At 41.2% G+C, this 17,783-nt stretch overlaps 1 protein-coding gene across 1 annotated transcript in view; it reads left to right on the forward strand.

Moving 5' to 3' along the window:
• MCF2L2 (MCF.2 cell line derived transforming sequence-like 2) overlaps positions 1-17,783 on the forward strand; it is a 152,423-nt gene that overhangs the window by 7,769 nt on the left and 126,871 nt on the right. The window contains exon 2 of the mRNA XM_069864764.1: positions 11,920-12,003. Within this exon, the coding sequence (XP_069720865.1) occupies positions 11,920-12,003 (84 nt within the window). The remainder of the gene's footprint in view (positions 1-11,919; positions 12,004-17,783) is intronic.

Consider the following 17,783-nt stretch of genomic DNA (forward strand, 5'->3'; position numbering starts at 1 on the left):
GAGCTGGATTCCTCTCCCTGTGCATCAGTTTCCCTGTCTGTAAAATGAATCACACTTGCCTCTTTTTAGCCTGATTGGTGGCAGGACATGTAGAAGAAACAAGATGGTTTTACTGCATCATGCATCCTAGGGGACAGCTGCTCTGCTGTACACTAGTTGAGTGACCTCTATCCAGAGTTACCAGGTTGCTGGGATTTGTGGCAGGAAAGGGACAATTTTATCCATCAACCTCATGTGAATTGTTGACCTGAAATTGCTTCAGACAGCTATCGATACCATGTTACCATTGTCACACCAACATGAAAACAGGCACACTTTCTTTGTGCAAGCTTGTGTCCTGAAGAATTTGTTGAACTGGACATGCAGAGCTGATTACTCCCCTGTATCATGTTTCCAACTAAATTCATAGGTCTCCTGCAATTTTCTTGTTTGTCTTTAAATGACAATCCTATCCTTTGGTGTGTGGGTGTGCCCTCAGGACAGTACTCAAATACAGCTATTCACAGCAACTTGGTTTCCCTTGGCCCTGAATACTCTACTATTTGAAGTTGTTTTAACTAGAGCTCTTTCCAGCCTTATCCTGAGCAAGTGAATTTGTTCTGTCTCTTGTTGGGTTGTATTTTTATTCGGAGGCATTCACAGCTTCACAAAACCCAAGTGCCTAGGGTCTGAGAGGGAGGAAGCCAGCTGTACATTGGGGAGGGTTAAAGTCTGTGTATGGTGAGCGTCAGAGGTCTCCACTGTGGTTTGCATTGAAGCAGTCACTAAGCAATTTGTGCAGCCTCCTCCAGAAGAACGTCACCTCTTTGGTGTAGTGTTGGCTAGGTCCAGGACCGCTTCCACAGAATGCTGCCTCTCTCCACCCCTCCCCTCTGCCTCCTGTGAGCTCATTACCACAGCAGGACTGGGAGAAGCCAGCCTGTGACATCAAGAACACACATGCTTGTGAGTGTCTGTGGGTCTAAAGGGGAGGCATCACTCTTGGCAGTCCGTTTCTGTTGCTTTTTTCTAATGTGTGTCTGAAATGGGGTGGTGGTGACAGCTTGGGGAAGGCTGCTGGAGGGATGGCTGGGTCTCCTCAGGCAGAGGGGTCTGCTGTGAGCAGTGTTTATCCCATTACTGAGGTATAAATTCAGAGTGCTGCTGGCACCAGTGACAGCAGCTATGGCTCACTGTTTGTCTCCCATGGCGGTAACCAGGGAAATATTTGAGCTAACTGGCCTTTGTTCAGGAGTGAGCAAGAAAACAGCTCTTTGGTTCCTGAGCCGAGGGGTCCCTCAAAAATTATAGGCTCTGAAATGATTTTGCTGGATGCAATAGTTAAGAGCAGAGCAGTGGCTGGAAATTTGTTTCAGCCGTGAAGCTGTCTGCTTGTGAGCTCTAGGAGGAGGAATGAAGTCTGCCAGCCAGACTCCTCTATCTCTTGATTAGCCTAGTGTCCAAGTATTGTAGTGAATATGTCTTAGCTTTGCAGTTCATCTCGTGGTTTTTGTTACTCATGATGGATTTTAACATGACAGTCTGAAAATGTGAAACATTCTTTTGTTGCATTCTTTTCTCTGAGCAGGAATTCTTGTTCTAACTCCAGTGTTGTTGTGAAGTGCAGACTTTGGGAAGATGATGTATTAACTTTTCTCTGGCAAAAATTAGAAACCATCAAGAAGTGTTTACTACTGAGGGACTAGACAGAGGGCTGAGCTGTGCTGCTGTAAATCTGGATTCATTTATTAAAGCTGTTGCTGAGATTAGGCTTTGGCCTTTAATGCCTTTTGCTTGGGAAGTTTCTTTTATTGGGTGAGCAGGCTATAACATCTTAATATCTTTGTGTGTGCTCTGTGAAATCGATAAATGTCTGTCTCAAAATAAAATATTTTGCTGAGCAAATGATGTGGAATGCTGTGTTTCTTTAGCTCTTTGCAGTTTATAGTTCATGATACATAGTGAGGATTTTATCTATCATTAATTATTACAGTCTCTTGTGATTTTGCAGAAATATTATAAAAGTGTCTTTATAACAGAATGGGATATGAAGTTGCCTAAAGTGGGGCGTATATGCTTTAAGAATTTTATATTAGTTTGTATAATTTAGCTTTTATTGGGAATAATTAATCAAGGGTTCTTAGATGTGTGCATAAACATATGGTGCATTCTCACCTTTAGTAGTTATCCAAATTCTTGAAGTACAACTATAGATATATATAGATATGCATATATGTAGATAGTATGACTACAGATCTATTTTACTAATGTAATTTTGTAGAATGTACTAACAGTAAATTAAAATAGTGGCTTATTTTCACTTTCTTTCCAGTTTATTTATGTAGGAGAAAGATTCTGATTTTTTGATTCACAGATCAATTTTAAGAAATTTTCTCTAAACAAACAAAAATCCCAACCAAACAAGGACATCAAAAGACTGTTTTTCAAGAAGTGGCTAAATGGAAAATGTGGCAGCATCTGTTTCTTCACCCAGGGAAGACAATTCTCAAATAATGTGAAGTTGTCTTAGAAAGCTGAAATAAACCCTAGAGGGTGCACATTAGCAGTAGCAGCACTGCACGGAACAGTAGCAGGGACCCATCCTCCCTGGGCTGGGAACAGCCTGCTCACCCACTTGACACAGGAGTGAATAATTAATTTTTAAGCTGTAGATACATCTGATTGAGAGCTGTCAACTTCACTATTTCTGAGTCCTGGCATTCCCTGGGCCCAGATATTAATTCTGTATCTGATTTTCCTGGTAATTCTCTATCACTTTAGATTAATAGATATTTACATGTTTAACAAAACAGAACTCCAAACAGATGTAAATTTCCTCTAGTTCCAGTGATGCTCCAAATTGACTTTGCTTTTCCTTGTGCATGTCTTGAGGGGTCTGCTGAGTTAGCAGTTGCCCAAAAGTCTAGATCTAAAGCCTGGGGGGTGTTCAGGTGTGGATCCAAAATAACTTGCATTTCCAGTATAAAGAAGGAGCATGCTGGGCTCTTTGACTTGAATGTCACTGCAAGTTCTTGAAAAGGACCTTGCAGTTTGCTAATGGCTGGTGTGATCTTGAGAGTAAGCTAGAAATTTCCCTGTTATGTAATGGTAATGTAGACCTGCAAGTAACAGGGCGTTCTAATTCTCCCCTGTGTCCCTGCCTTCTTGATGCCTGCATGTCTGTAGGACTTACATTCTTACTTGGACAGTGTTCAAATGTCTCCTTTGGAGGTTGCCACTAATGACTGCTTCAAGCTCCTTCTGCATCTTTCATTCAGTGAAATTCAAGCCCAGGTATGTGCTAATGGCTTTGCATCTTTAGGGTGGTAAGAGTTCCCAGTTATCACAGTGGCCCCACATACCTACTCAAGAAACTGGAAATGAGGGGATTTCCAGGTTGGAGGACTTTCCAGGTTGGAGGACGTAATTTCAGTTCTTTGATATAAACAGCTCTCCTTTCAACCCCTTCCAAGTCAGCCACTGTGGGCTCCTAAAGCATCCTATGCCTGCCTGTAAAAACAACTTTAAGTCTGTCACCACTCCTGAAGCATGGGGAAACACTACCACTAAGTGGGTCTTTTCAATCTGTGACCTCTCCACTTCTCTAATCTTATGTTAAAAGTGAGCATCAAATTTAGTCAATGAGATGAACTGAGAAATGCAATGATCCAAAGTAATTTGAGTAGTCTTTTCTCAAAGGCTTAAAATTGGAAAAAATTTTTAATGCGCCTGCAGAGCGCAAAGCTCAGGAAAAGCTGTACGTCCCACATTAAATTGTGCAGAATACTTTGGAAATACTGATCTCAACTTAGCATAACAAAAGGAGAAAACTTAGAGCAGATCTGCTGTGCAGCAGATCACTTCAGGCACCGGTTCAGCTTCTGCTCAGGTAGACACCAAGAGTCAAAGGGGTTTGAGCTCTTCAGAGACAGGTGTGCATGGCTAACCTTTCTGTCTTTCATGGACATTGTTTGGGAAGGCTTGCAAGGCAGCTCCATCCACATCATGGTCTAGGTGTGTCCACTTCTCAAGGGGTAAGGTCATATCAGCAGTGCATCTGTTGCTCCTAATGTTGCTTGTCCAGATTTGAACTACATTAGTGCACGCAAAGCTGGGTTTTCTGTTACAGTTAAAAAAAATCCCAAACTTTAAAGGTTACCTTTAGAAGATGCTTTTTTCTTTGTAAGTTAGTCAGAAAACTTTGGTATGAAACTTGGTTTCAATGAGACTATAAATAGTATTTAAAAAAATACACATTGCAGGTTTCAGAATTGTGCTTGGTTAGCAAGTAATCTGAAAGGAAAGATGACGCCAATCACCTACCTATGCATTTTGGTTTTTCTAAGCTGATCGAAGTGTGATTTTCTGCTGGAAAAGGTAATCCTGACCTTTGGCATTTCCCACCCCATGCCTTACTAGCACTTGTACCCTTCAAGCTCCTTTGCAGAGAACTAACCCAGACAATCCACTTAAGTAAAGCAATCTTTTCCTACAATAATATTTTTCCTAGCTTAGTTTTCAGTTCAATCAAGAGGTGGTGGGAATGTGCAGAAGAATAAGAGAAAAGATGGGATTTCCTTTCTGTTTATAGCTGAACTTTTAGTTCCTCTTAAAGCAAACAATCTATACCACAGCCAGCTTGTATCAGCAACTGATCTTGCTGTTTCTCTGCCTGGGCTGAAAGAACATAAAAACCTTTTCAAAAAATAAGCAAAGGGAGCAAATGATGAGGAAGAGAAATAAATAGAATTTAAAAAAGAATCCCAAACCAAGAGCTTTTTTTCTCTGGTGTAATAACTTTGAAGGAAGAGGACATGTTTTGCTTAGGGATTTGCATTGGGAATTCTGGTGGGACAGAATATTTTCAAACCCTTCAGCTTGTTTAAACCTTACCAGTGAAGATGTGCAAATTTGTCATCTTAGTGTGTTCAGTTCTTGAATTTAACTTAGCTCTGCTAGGGTCTTAGCTACCAGTCATTGTTCATGACCAGCAGATGCAGGAGTTGGTAGAACATTTGAACTGTAGGTATTGTGCAGCTTTCAAACCCTGGAGTTGTGTGTTGTCTTTGAGTAGTTTTTGAGAAGAATATGAACATGTAACGCTAGGTGTCCTTTCATGCTCTTAAAATGAAATCTCTGGCCTTATGCCTAACCCCATCTGACACTTTTTCCATCATAGCAGCAATCTGATTTTTCCTTGAAGTCACACTTTGGATTTGAATGCTGTGAGGGCCATTTTTGACTGGGCTTGCACAGGTAGAAGTAGGCTGATGTACTCTGAGTTTAGAGAAGATTTGATTTTACTTCCAGCTGTCTTTCTTCCCTGTAAATTACATATTAGGCTGTCATTAAGAAGAGGCGAACTTTGTAACCTGTTATCCTAAGACTGGTGACTTAAGATGGGGGATTGAAGCATCTTCCTACTCTAGTGAACGAAAGCCCAGGCAGCTGCAGCATTCAGTCACTGAAAACAAAAGAAATGCCAGTGTCCTGCCATGGCTGGGTGCCTTCAGTTGTCTTTCATAGAGCCTTAGGCACTGCTGTGTTGATTTGCTCTGTGCAGTCCAATTTTTCACTCCAGCAGGTCATCTTTCCAACACTGTTGGAAACTATTAATTGCCATTAACATGTAAACTAGTTTCTCTCTGCTCAGAGAAGAGGACAAGATTATATTCACTGTAGCTTTTCATCAGCTGCTGTTGAAGTAGGCCTGAAGGCATCATTCTGTGGGCTGTGCTCCAGCCCTGCTGCAGGAATACATACAACCATGGTGGGAAATTAAATAGACGAGTGTGTGGGTGGGGAAGCCCAAGCATATTTCATTTTTAAGTGAGGAATTATGAAGCGTGACTGAATGGCTTTCCTTTTATATAGCACAGTTGCAACAAGCCTCCCTAGAGATCTTGGAGGGAGGAGAAGCTGCATCAGGCAGATGGCTGTAGTAATTGCTCTTCTTTTTCTCCCTCTTGGTAGAAAAGCTTGGGAAGCAAAACCGTAAGGCCTAATTCTTCTGCAGCGAAACTTGTCTTGCATGTAAAAACTTGAATGATCCCTGCTAGGAATTGCATTTATAGCAGTTTAAGAGGAGAACCATGAACTGACTTGTTTCTTTTTTTCCCCCTAGTATCACATCCTTATTCACTAATAAATTAAATTAGCTCAAGTAATGAAGAACACATGGTTTGTGTAAAGATTCAACTTTGGTGAACTATATACAGGGGATTGGCATTGTTTCACGTCATGCTGCTTGATCGATTAAGCTTTTTCCTTTTTTAAATTTGAGAAGTTGTGTAACGGTCTCTTTAATTATAAAAAAGCTAAGAACACAAGAGTAATTACACAGAAGCTAGGAAATGCCTGAGTCAAGGTTGCCAAGATAACCGTGTTCCAGCCACTTGGCTGATGTATGTTTTGATATGATTGTTAGTGGCATAGCTATACAGATATTTTTTTATTTTTTTTTGTTAGAACATAGGACTGCTCTGAAGTGACCAGGGCATCTCCATCTCATATGCAGATATCAGCAAGGTGCAACCAAGCAAGACAGTTGTTGTCAAGCTCCTGCAGCTGAAACCTACAACTTTACCATTCTTTTTTGTGTCCCCTGTAGTGAATTAAAACATACCTTTCTTCAATACATATTTTTCTGAAGTAGTCTATGAACCTGCAGCCATTAGCTCAGCATCAACTCATGTCAGCCTAGAGCAGGGTTTTCTCAGCTGTCCCACAGGAAAACTGTGTGCTGCTTCTGCCCGCTTCCTGCAGGCTTGTGGCTTGCAGGGCACTGGCCAAGAAGGCTACAGAGCCTCCTGGGATAAAGATAGTGGAAGATATGAATAGATTCATGCTCATTAATGCTAGGCAAAATGCGTTGGCTTTAAAACAAACCCAGATCTGTGTATTTTGGTTTACTTCTAAGAATTTTTTCAAGCTTTTCTTTCAGTCAGAGGTTAGAAACTACCCTTAGCAGCCCAGGTAATCACATTTCCAAGGTCTAGGATGTTACAAGCTCTGTGTTGTGACAGTGTTACAAATTTATCAGTATTGGAGGGTAACTGCCTTTAACTACTGTCCTAGAGGAAGATGCCAGAGGGCAAGTGTTGTGTGGACTACAGCTACTGCCATTTCATTGCCATATGATCTGGTTTGCCATTTGGGTTCACGAAGCATCTGGCACCTTCCTTTGTTTCCTCAGACTTTTTCAGACTCTTGCTAGTTTCTTCTGCTACAACTTATTTCCGTGCGTGAGCTATGCTCGCTTACTTGAACATATGATTCCTAGTCACCAAATATGTTTTATACCAGCTTTCTCATCATCTGAATGTCTTCTACTTGAATGTGGGTTTTACAGAAAATCCCATGTGGGTCACTAGAGAGACACTTGCTGCCTAGGCAAGGGATTTGATGAGACCTAACTGGCACTCTGCAATTCTTGTTTCTATTACTTCATTTTATCCTTACACCACAACATTCTTTTGGTAAAAAAAGAATCTTTAGAAACAAAACACCAAGCTATTTCTAAGGCAAGCTAATAAATCAGCTACATGAAGAGGGGGTGGGCAGCTGGGGGCCACTTCTGTTTCACTTCAAACTGGTTGATATTAATGCCTTCATATAGGTAAACATAAAAACTAAGTTATTGTACTGACAGGTTTGTTAGTCTGGAGGGATAAGCAAGTCTCTAAGAGACTAGAGATGGTGGCACATTTTCTAGTTCATTTTATGCTTCTGTCAAGCTTCCTTGATTGTCGCATGCCTTGCAGAAACATTTGCTGCATTTTTGTGACTGGCCTAAGTTCAGTCCTGGTCACCCAAACCTGAGTGCACCTATCTACCTGTAGACTGCACAGTCATAATGTATTTGTGTTTTCTGGATGCTGAAATTTAACAATATTTTCTTCAATGGATGCTCCCGGATTTCTTGATTCTGAGAGTCGAACCTCTGTTTTACTCATTTTTGGTTTTATTCCCTGTTTCTAAGTTGTGGGGTTTGTTTGGATTTTTTTTGCTGTTTTTTAATTTAGCTATAGTCATCTCTAAACACCTACTTTTCTCACTCCTGCCTCCATCTTGCTGCTAGTCTGTGGTTTGAAAAGGTTATAACTATTATCGTTATCATGATTCAGAACCACTTTGTGTAGACTGCCTGAGGGTTGCTAGAAGTCTTTGACCAATGATCTGGAGACACTTGGTAGTGCCTGTTGAGGGCTGTATTCATGGGTCACAGGACCATTTTGTTGCTGGTTCTTTGTTTAGTATACATCTGACTCTAAAAAGGGCTATCAACATACTGTTCTTGAGCAGCTAGCAGAGAAACTAGGCTTACGGTGTTCTCTGCTTTGTAACAAATAAAGTTGTATATTCAAAATTATTTTGGTTTGACTTTACTTTTTACTCTACAGTTTACCCCACAGATTGCATTCTGAACTGAGTAAAAAAGGAAAATTGTAATGGGCTACTATTATTTTGTTTCCTTTGGGAACCCTATACCTGCCTCTTTAGGTCCCTCAAAACCTGGAGTTCTATGTGGCTGTTGGCTGGGATCTCTGTGCTGCCAGTATATGCATAAGGAATTGGCAAAAACTCACTTTAGGTGAGCTGGAGGAGGAGGTAAGTGCAGCTCAGGGGTGCAGAGTATAAACTATTTTGTGATACTCAAACTTCCCTGATTTGTCTGTGGCCGATGCGCAAGATGGGTGATGATGTGCCAGTTCACATGTCCTTCCTATGCACAAAAATGTTGTTGGAAGGGGTTAAAATTGATTCTGGGAGTCCTGATGTCTAAGGATTCATGGCTGTTTGATATAGAGACAAGAAAAAGCTGTAGGAGGAGGGGTGAGATTACTACTGCAGTACAGTACTCGGCTGCCTTGAATAAGGTCAGCTGGGGTCAGTAAGATACCAAGGGGGAGATCAGGAGGCTATTCCATCCTTCATTCTCTAAGTGACCACGTGCTGTATTGAAAGCAAAGCCCATCAAATAGGATTGCTAGTTATATTTGTAAAAGCATAGAATGGAAACGAGTTCTCTGTTCCTAGTTGTTCAGTGGATTTTCCTTTGAGAATCTGAACCTAACTTACTGAATATAAGTTTAGCTTTACTATCCTTTCCAATGGATTCTCACAGACCATAGCACCTCAGGTTTAGAGTATCTACAGATGTGGAGACTCTGAACAATGTTACTGTTTTAGCCTTTCTATTGCTCCATCTAGAAACTGGCAGGCTTTTGTTCTAGTTTAAAATCAATTTCAATTGAGTGCTCTGCTGATTTCAAGGCCTTAATGGCTACACCACTCCCAGACAATGACTCTTTCAGCACCTGCACAACAAACAGCACAGAAAAGAGCCTATTCTTCTTGAGTGGAAGAGACCAACCTTGTTTTGGCCTCGTGCAATCTTTGGTCCGTTTTGCTTAGTTGTGAACGTCATGGTGAGAGGAAAGATATAAGCCTATTTTGATCAAGTAGATTTCAGAACAATATCAGCAATACACTGGAAGATCACCCACCAGTGGCAACCTGTGTAGCATAGGGCACTTTTAACAGGTAGTTGTGCGCTGCTTTTAGCAGTTTCGCTGTAGTAGTCAAGGCTGGAGGAAAGAGTGTGATGAGGTGGTTCAGACAATCACTATACTGTGGTGCTAAGAAGCCATCAGAGCACAAGGTTAAGTTGCCCTTATGTCAAGGCAGAGATGATGCAGATCCTACTCTTAATTTCTGCTCCGTGAAGACTTGAAAGGAAAGCAAACACTGAGCTGGTGTCAGAATATATTTGTTCTTGGAAGAAGGATCAGGATTCCGTATCTTACTTCAACAAACTGTATCAGTCAGCTAAGAGCAACAGGCTTTGTAAGATCTCTTACCATCCCAAGCAAAGGCAAACTCTTTGTTTTGACAGGGTCATTTCTGGAGTTAGTTGTGATTCTGTATTTAAGATGCTGTTGTGAAGCTGTGTTGAGACATAGTTTCCATTGTTGTGGTTCTGGAGCCTTGGGGTAGGGAGAAGGTATAGTGGTTTTCCTACAAAGGCTGCCTGCTGATGTGTTGTGATCTCTGCTGTGTGTTCAAGTTTTGATTCAGGCCACAAATCTAAGTTTGTCAAACTACGCTTTTTGAAATAAATTACTTTTCCCTACCTGCAGCCCTCAGCACTCACTGAGTCTCACTGGTCTCACGTACACACTTTACCTGGCACAGTCAGACTTGGATCTTGGACAACTCCTGGGCTTTGCTCAAGCGATGAGAAAGGTGACTAGGAAACACATTAAAATAAGGGAGCATAGTTTACACACTGACATGCTATAATACATGGGTCAGTGCTCTGCAGATACCCATGTTTTAACTTGGAGTAGCGTATCTCTGCTTGGTGTCTGTGTCCAAAGCGAAGCCTTGGTTCTGCTCTCTGCAACAGTAAATACTTGACCATAGTAGCAGATTGAAGTTACAGTTAAGTTCTATGAACATCACTGAAATCAAGCTCATTATCTGTGATTTCGTTAGTCCATTCTGGTTGCTCTTAGCCACCTGCAGTGTCAAGAACCAGAGAAGCTGATAGTGGGCTGCATAAACGGAATGGAAGTGAAGGTCCCACATCAAAAACATCACTCTTTCTAGTTCGACTTTTCTGCTTTTTAGTTCAAAGGGAGATCTGCAGAATCAACTCTCTTGAGGTTTGGGGTTGGGTTTGTTTTTTTTCCATTTACTTGAAATTATTGCCTTGTTTTGTGCATTAACCAAAATCTGTGCAATATTTTTTCCATATTGTGTGTCACTGTCTGTCTTGGATTACTTTGCCTCAAAGCATTAGTGAAGTGTCTGAAACTCCAATGAGTCTGAAGAATTAGAGAATGAACAGAAAAGTTTCCAAGTGATGTGTAATTTAAAACCTAGAATCCCTAGCTCTGTAAATAATCAGAGTGAATGTCTGAAAGCAAGACAGAGATGGTATTTTGGGCAGCAGACAGGACAGAGGAGAAAGAAGCTAACTTCTAACCTCTCTGACCTTCCTCTCTATTTCTGGATAGTTTGTTTAAAGCCAAGTGCACCAAAGTATTTCAGTGCCTGCATGGTATTGACATCAGTGAAGATCCTGATGCTCAAACAGGACAGCTACCTGCTTCTAGTCTGATCCATCCTCTATCTGGACTGAACTTCCTTCCTTCCACCTGTGTTTAGGCAGTCAGAGGTGAGCTGTACAAAGCCAGGACTGGTGGTTGCTGTGTAGCTGTACAGTGGCTGAAGACCTAACCGTAACAGGTGCTGTTTTAAGTGATCTATGTGAGATTATAGTCACTGGTCATTGAATAAGTCACATTCAAAAATTGTGGTGACTTTTCCCCAACTGCTCGCCAAGGTATTTTTTAACTTCTCAGTGTTTACTTCAAAAGGATAGGCTTTGTTTTCACGAGAAGAAAGCCTTACAGCCCCCTATTTCCTCCTTTTACTATGTATTGGCTTGTAGCGGAAAAAGCATCAGCAAAGGAAACTGTTCTGGATTGGTTGGTTACACAAAGTCCTCAAGCAGAGACCAGGGAGTTCAGAGTAGAACATGGCACTCTACCTGAAATAGACTTTATTCTTTCAAAGACTGAAAAGCTGCTTCATGTGGGAGGCCAAATTCAGTGGCTTAATATGGAACGTGAAGTAGTAAGAAGTAGGCTGTCAGCTTGGGCAAACCTGTGACGAGTGCTGGCAAATCTACTGGAGCTGGCTTATGAAAAGCTTTCTCTGAAATCACAAGGCAATAGATAAAGTAAGTAGGCAGAAGATGAGACTCTGTAAGTATCATAAGCTCCTCTGTGATACTCATATAACACCTAAGCCAGTAGTCAAGCTGGGCTCTTTTCCTTTGAGTGTTGTTTTGCTGGGTTCTTAAAGGATGGAAAAACAGTCATGAAATTTTTATTAACTCATTGATGATTTCTGTTTTCACTTGCACAGATGAAATCATGCAGCAGGAGATACGGCCGCTGGTTGCCGTGGATATAATAGAGCAGCTCCACAGGCAATTTGCTATCCTGTCAGGTAAGAAGTTGCTGGTAATCATGCTCTGGGATTCTCTTGGAAGTGTATTGGAATGTTTCGTGCTGACTGTAACCCTTCAGCTCTGCACAGCAGTTGAAATAGCATTTTTATATTGCTAATTAGAAGTGCTGTTAGTTGGACATTTGCAGTGTATGGAACTGATAAATGTGAACTCGATGTATTTGTTTCTCTTAAAGGCAGGTTAATTTTCCATGCTCTCCATAGTGGGGTGCAGGGAACAGATTTAGAGGGTAAGAAATTAAACAAGTATTTTTATGCATATCTTTGCACAATGTCCAAGCAACTTGTTTGTGGGAAAATATTTTGGTCTATCAGGGAACTGTTCATGACCTTCCCCTTCTTCCTCACTCGCCTTTGTTTTAGTAACGATTCATTTCTAAAGTTTAAGGTTCTAATCTTTTAAAGATTTGATTATTGCATATTCCTTTGTTTGCCTGAAGTTTGCAATTACACAAACTGACGCAGTTCCTGCCCCGAATAAACAGCTGATACCGAAATGTTTGCCAGATTATTTAATACATTTATTTCAGATACTGTAGAAAAGAAATCCTTATCTGGGTCCTAAAATGGCCTTTGCTGTTGACTTGATGGCCTCTGGCAACTCCTTTTGGCTCTGTTTCTTCCTGTTCTGCAAATAAAGGAATTGAGAATTCATTTTCTTGGTTGCCCATAGAAACGCAATGAAGTATCATGATTTTGCATGAAATACGGAGATGATCATAACAAGGTGCTCTTGGACAGTCTGTCCCCCTCTGCTTTGTGAGGGGTAACACCAGGTATGTGGTGCAGAGAGTGCACAGGCCCAGATCTGCAAATGATCCACCCCGTGGGCCCAACCATTGCTTCATCTTCACATTTTTAAGTACGCCCAAGCTGCGAAATTAAACCCAAAACTTAAGTTATTCTGAATTCTTTGTTGGGCTCTGATTATTAAAACTTGATTTTGGAGGTCTCTAGGTAGCATTGTGTGACAATTTCACAAGCTCAAATAGCTGTTTTGCATTCAGTAGAGGATATTGACTGAGCAGAGGTGGAACCAGCTGCCTTCTTGTCAGTGGTAAAGCATCTCAAGGTCACGTCTTCCTAGAATTCTTAATAAAATCAAATCTCTATGCAGAACAGTGCCAGCAACTGCATAAAATTGCTCAGACACTTACATCCCACCATTGTGCTTGGTTCAGGGTAACCAGGAAATGATAGTGTAACATCCACCCCAAAAACAATTTTTGTGGGATAGTGTTGCAGTATTCTTGACTGGCTGTCCAGGCAATTGTCTGCATTCCATGCACTTACTGTAGTTCTGCCAGGCCAAACTGGAGAAGATAGTGAGGAACTTGGAATTATCGTTCAGTGCTCTGCGCTTGACTGCCAGAGATTTTAATGCACAGATGCCACAGCAATCTTGGAAGTATTAGGTTGTCAGGGAAAGCTGGGCACCTCTTTCTTCTTAAGGTGCTAGCTGTTTAACAGGAAAAATAGACTGATAGATGGGACTGACAGCCTCTTAATCTGAGGGCTGTTGTCAAGTTTGAAAATAATTCTCACTTTAAAAAATGCCTCAGAAATGCTACTTGGATCCTCTTTATTAGTGCTAAACTGACTTTAAAATATTCTGACTATGAGAGGGGGAACAGGGAATCTAATCGCTGTAAAAATCCTTTGGGGTCTTGATGTTACCTTCAGTCAGTTCACAAATGGGATGCCTTTTGTAAGCAAGAAAGCACTTATCAGGTGGTCTCTCTAGAATGCTCTGCTTGATTTTCTCCTCACCAGGCATGCAGAACTGCTGCAACCGATATTGTTTTTAAGGCCTTCGATTTAATGAATGCCTGAAAACATTTACATGAATGTTAAGAACATCGTGCATGTTGACAACTGTCTCGTGCAATGCCTACCTAGTAAAATGTGGAGGACTACTTTTCTTAAAATCCATTACATTGCAACATTTAAGACCATTAATAATAGCTATATATGACATGTAATGGGCAACTTGTGGAAAGTGGTTTACTAAACACGAAGAAAACCCCATTTCCAGTTCCAGCTAGGACATTAAACATGGTACAGAAATAACACTGGCAAATATAAAATAAAGTTTTCGTATTTCTTTATGGACTCATCATTTCAGCAGTGCCTGTATTCTCACCTGCTGTTCTGGCAAATTCAGCTCTTCACATCCGATCTGATTCTTTTATTCTTGGAAGTGATGAGAAAGATGTTTAAATAAGACTATTTATATGTAAGATACGTAAAGACTTTGGAAACAACTCTTCATAGAAGGCAAGGCCGAGGGACTTGTTTGTTAAGGTTCAGCAAAGAACTGGTTCATCAGAATACAAGTACTAATAACAAATGCCAAAAGTGAGTGAAAAGTAATCTTCCTTGCCCCCATCTGCATAAATAACAAATCCCACTTGGAGAACTTTCAGGCTTATCTAAAATTTCCTTGGTAAAGTCCAGAAATAATATCCCAATAAGAAACAGGGCAGTATAGTTCATAGCTTCGAAGTTGAATTCAGTCTGAAGTTTACAGCTAAATTTGGAAATCTGGGTGCCTCCACTCTGAAATCCCCATGGCAGCCTGGTCATGAACATAATAAAATCATGTACTCGGTGGTCCCTTTAGCCCAATATCTTATTCTATTGGTCATCACTGGTGGGTTATAGGTAAAATATAGCAGCAACCTTCCTCAGTGTCCCTTTATTGCCTCCTTCAAACTGAGGTTTAGGGACAAGCCAAAAATGACTACGCTTTTCAAAAATTCATTTCTTTAAGAGTAACTGTCTTTTTCTTCTAGCAAAAGACTGTTTTCTTCCTCATTTCACTTATTAAAGTAATTCACACATAAATGACCTCACTTGATTATTTTAAATTTTTCTCAGGTGAGTCTGCGGCTTTCCCTTAAAGCACGCTGCTTTTCATTAGGCACAAGCAACCACAAATATTTTGGTGCTTCAGTGATTGCCTATGTGGAGACTGAAAATCTCGCGATACCTAGCCTGTTTCTTAGTTTTCCATGCTGATATGTTCCAGCTTGGAAGCCACAGTCTGGGGGGAAGAAAAACCAAACCAAAACCAAACAAAAAACGAAAACCAAAAAACCTCTTTGGCCTGATCACCATGGGCAGTAAAAGATATTCCAAGCTTGTAGAGTGTTTTGGCAATATAATATGTTTTTCTGAACAACTTCATAAAAATGGTATATGCTGATTTGTAGTAGTTGTGGTTATTTCTTTCACTCTGTGGGCTGCAGGCTCCAGAGGGCAGCTCATGACCTCTTCCATGTATGCACATGCAGAACTTAGTGAATCTTAGCATTCTGGTTTTGTGCTGCTCCACAGCTTCTAGCTTTGTCAATCTCTCCTGTTCGGTACTGTGGACCCCAAATCCATTTGTCCAGTGATAATAAAAGTAACTGCTTGACTTTTACGGGGTTTTTTATAAATTAATATTTATTTGGTTAATGTCAGCTCTTTATTAACAGCTGGTGGCTGAGGCAGATGTGGTGAAACCATAATGTTCCCTTGCAGTAAAGCAAAAATGAGAGAATAAAACTATTGAAGTCAAAAGCTCTTTGTTTTTTATGGATATGAATCATTAGAAATACTTTCCTCTGCTATTCCTGTGTACAGACCTCCTAGAAGAGGATCTGACTGTCTTGCAGTCTCTGAGCAGATGGTAGAAATTATGTAACAAGCCTAATGAGTCTGGTGTTTGATTGTGTCAGGGTCTAGTTATAATGAATACATTGGATGCTAACAGCCTCCCATTTGTCCTGACCCTCTAGTCACCAGACTAAGACTCTTCTGTTCATGCCAAGAACAGGGAAACTCTCCAAAGCTTTCCCTGGTTTGCTGTGGTCACGGAAAAGGCTGCGGTTCAATGTGACAATATCCTTAGTCACGTAGACCTGCTTTAGTCATCTCTTTTTCCATGTGCTGATCTAGGCCTACTTAGCTTGTGAAATCTGGTGGGAGTGCTGCTTCTTGTGGCTGAATTCTGGTTTTGAAACCACTACTGCTTCTTTCCTTTCCCTGAAAACCGAACTCCCAATTATGGGACTGCAGCTGTGGCAAGGCAGGATTGCACAGCGATGTTTGTGTGTTTCCTGTAGCTGTTAAGGAAACAAGGTCACAATTATGGGGAGTTCTGAAAACCTGGCTATTCTAACGTGCACTGCTTTTACTAAATGATGGAGAACCACTAGTAAAATACTGTTCCTGTCCTGCTGACAAACTAATAACCCTCTGTACCAAACTGCTCTTGGAACTACTACTATCCTCTCCCTTTTTATCTGTAGCTTCACAACCTGTTCTTGTCTGTAATTACTTTGTCAAAGAGCCCAATCTGCCATTTGCACCGATAATGCATCCTGTTCCTAAACCATGAATTTATTAGACAAACTGTCACAAAGTGTATTAGTAGAGATTAGTTTTCTTTCTGTTCTGCTCCTGGTAAGTCAATGGACTTTAGTGGATGGGAGGCTATATCTGAAAACAGTAACTGATTCCAAAGCCAGTTTAACTAATTTTCAAAGCCTGGAGGGTGTTTGGCCATCTGCTTCCTGTATGAACTGAGCCTTCTGGAAAACATGGCCTGACCTTACCAGAAGGAGAGTTTGGAGTTTGTGTAAAAATCTAGACCCAGAAACTTCAGTGAGAAAGTCAGCATTCACAGCCCTTAATCAACATGGAAAACCAAAAGAAAAAGGAGCATGAAAAAAGCAAAACCTGGCCAAGGCAGTGAAACTTCAGCCAAGATATCACTCAACTCTTGAGCTGTTTGTCCCAGGAGATGAATTGCAATTGGGTCTGCTCTGACTAAGAGAGGTCTCTGCATGCAGGCAGACCCAAGCAGTTGGCCTGCACATGCCAGCAAGATTTGAAAGAAAATTTTCCAATACTAACTGATGAGTTGGTGTCTGTGGCTGGCTGAGGAGGTGTGCACTGTAAACTTGCTGACAAACTTTTGGAGCTTCTCCTGCCCATAGTCTCCTTTTTTTTTCACCTCTCAAGACTCAGTAAGGTCTTAACTAGGTAAGCTCTAGCTAGATGTTACTTTACGAATCCTGCTGCTGGATCTAGGATCTCCATCATGTCCAGGAACCTGGCCTGCACTTGCAGTTCATTACTGCTTTTATGTCAGTCATACCAACACATGACTTCAGCTCTGAGAGCTCTCAGAATTCAGCCCTCGCGCCTCATTTTTCAGTCACACCCTTTACACTGCAAAGCAAAATTAGATTTTCTCTAGTGCCATATCCTGTTCTCCTCCATGCATGTTCCTCCCCAAAGTACTTTAGCTGTTTTGTTTCCATAGCTGAATTCTGGCCCCATCATCACTGCAACAGCTAGCTGGGCTGCATTGGCAGCTAGAAAGCCTATCTGATAGGAGCAAATCTGAATGCTGCTTTATGTCCTGGGACTTGGGGAATTGGCATAGATAACAGTGAGCAAAAGTCCCATTACTATGCCTTGTACTCCTTGACGCAGTTTGTGCATAGTCTCTCCTACTTTTTTTTCCCTTCATGTGTTCTCTCTGTATTCTGTCCTGTCAGCCAGGTTCTTCCTGTCCCTTTGCCCTTGGGCCACAAGAGAAGAGAAAAAGCTGAGTGAGAAGCTGGAGTGAAAATGAGGATAGTGTCCAGGAAGAGGAGGAAAGGGATGCTGTCATTCTGAGTGGCAAGTTGGGCAGAAGGTCAAGCTAACTGTGATCTTTTCCCTTGAAGTCTTGCCTTTAGCAGCCAGTCCAGCCTTCTGCT

This window comes from Phaenicophaeus curvirostris, chromosome 10 (genome assembly GCF_032191515.1).
Source record: "Phaenicophaeus curvirostris isolate KB17595 chromosome 10, BPBGC_Pcur_1.0, whole genome shotgun sequence".
Classification (NCBI taxonomy): domain Eukaryota; kingdom Metazoa; phylum Chordata; class Aves; order Cuculiformes; family Cuculidae; genus Phaenicophaeus; species Phaenicophaeus curvirostris.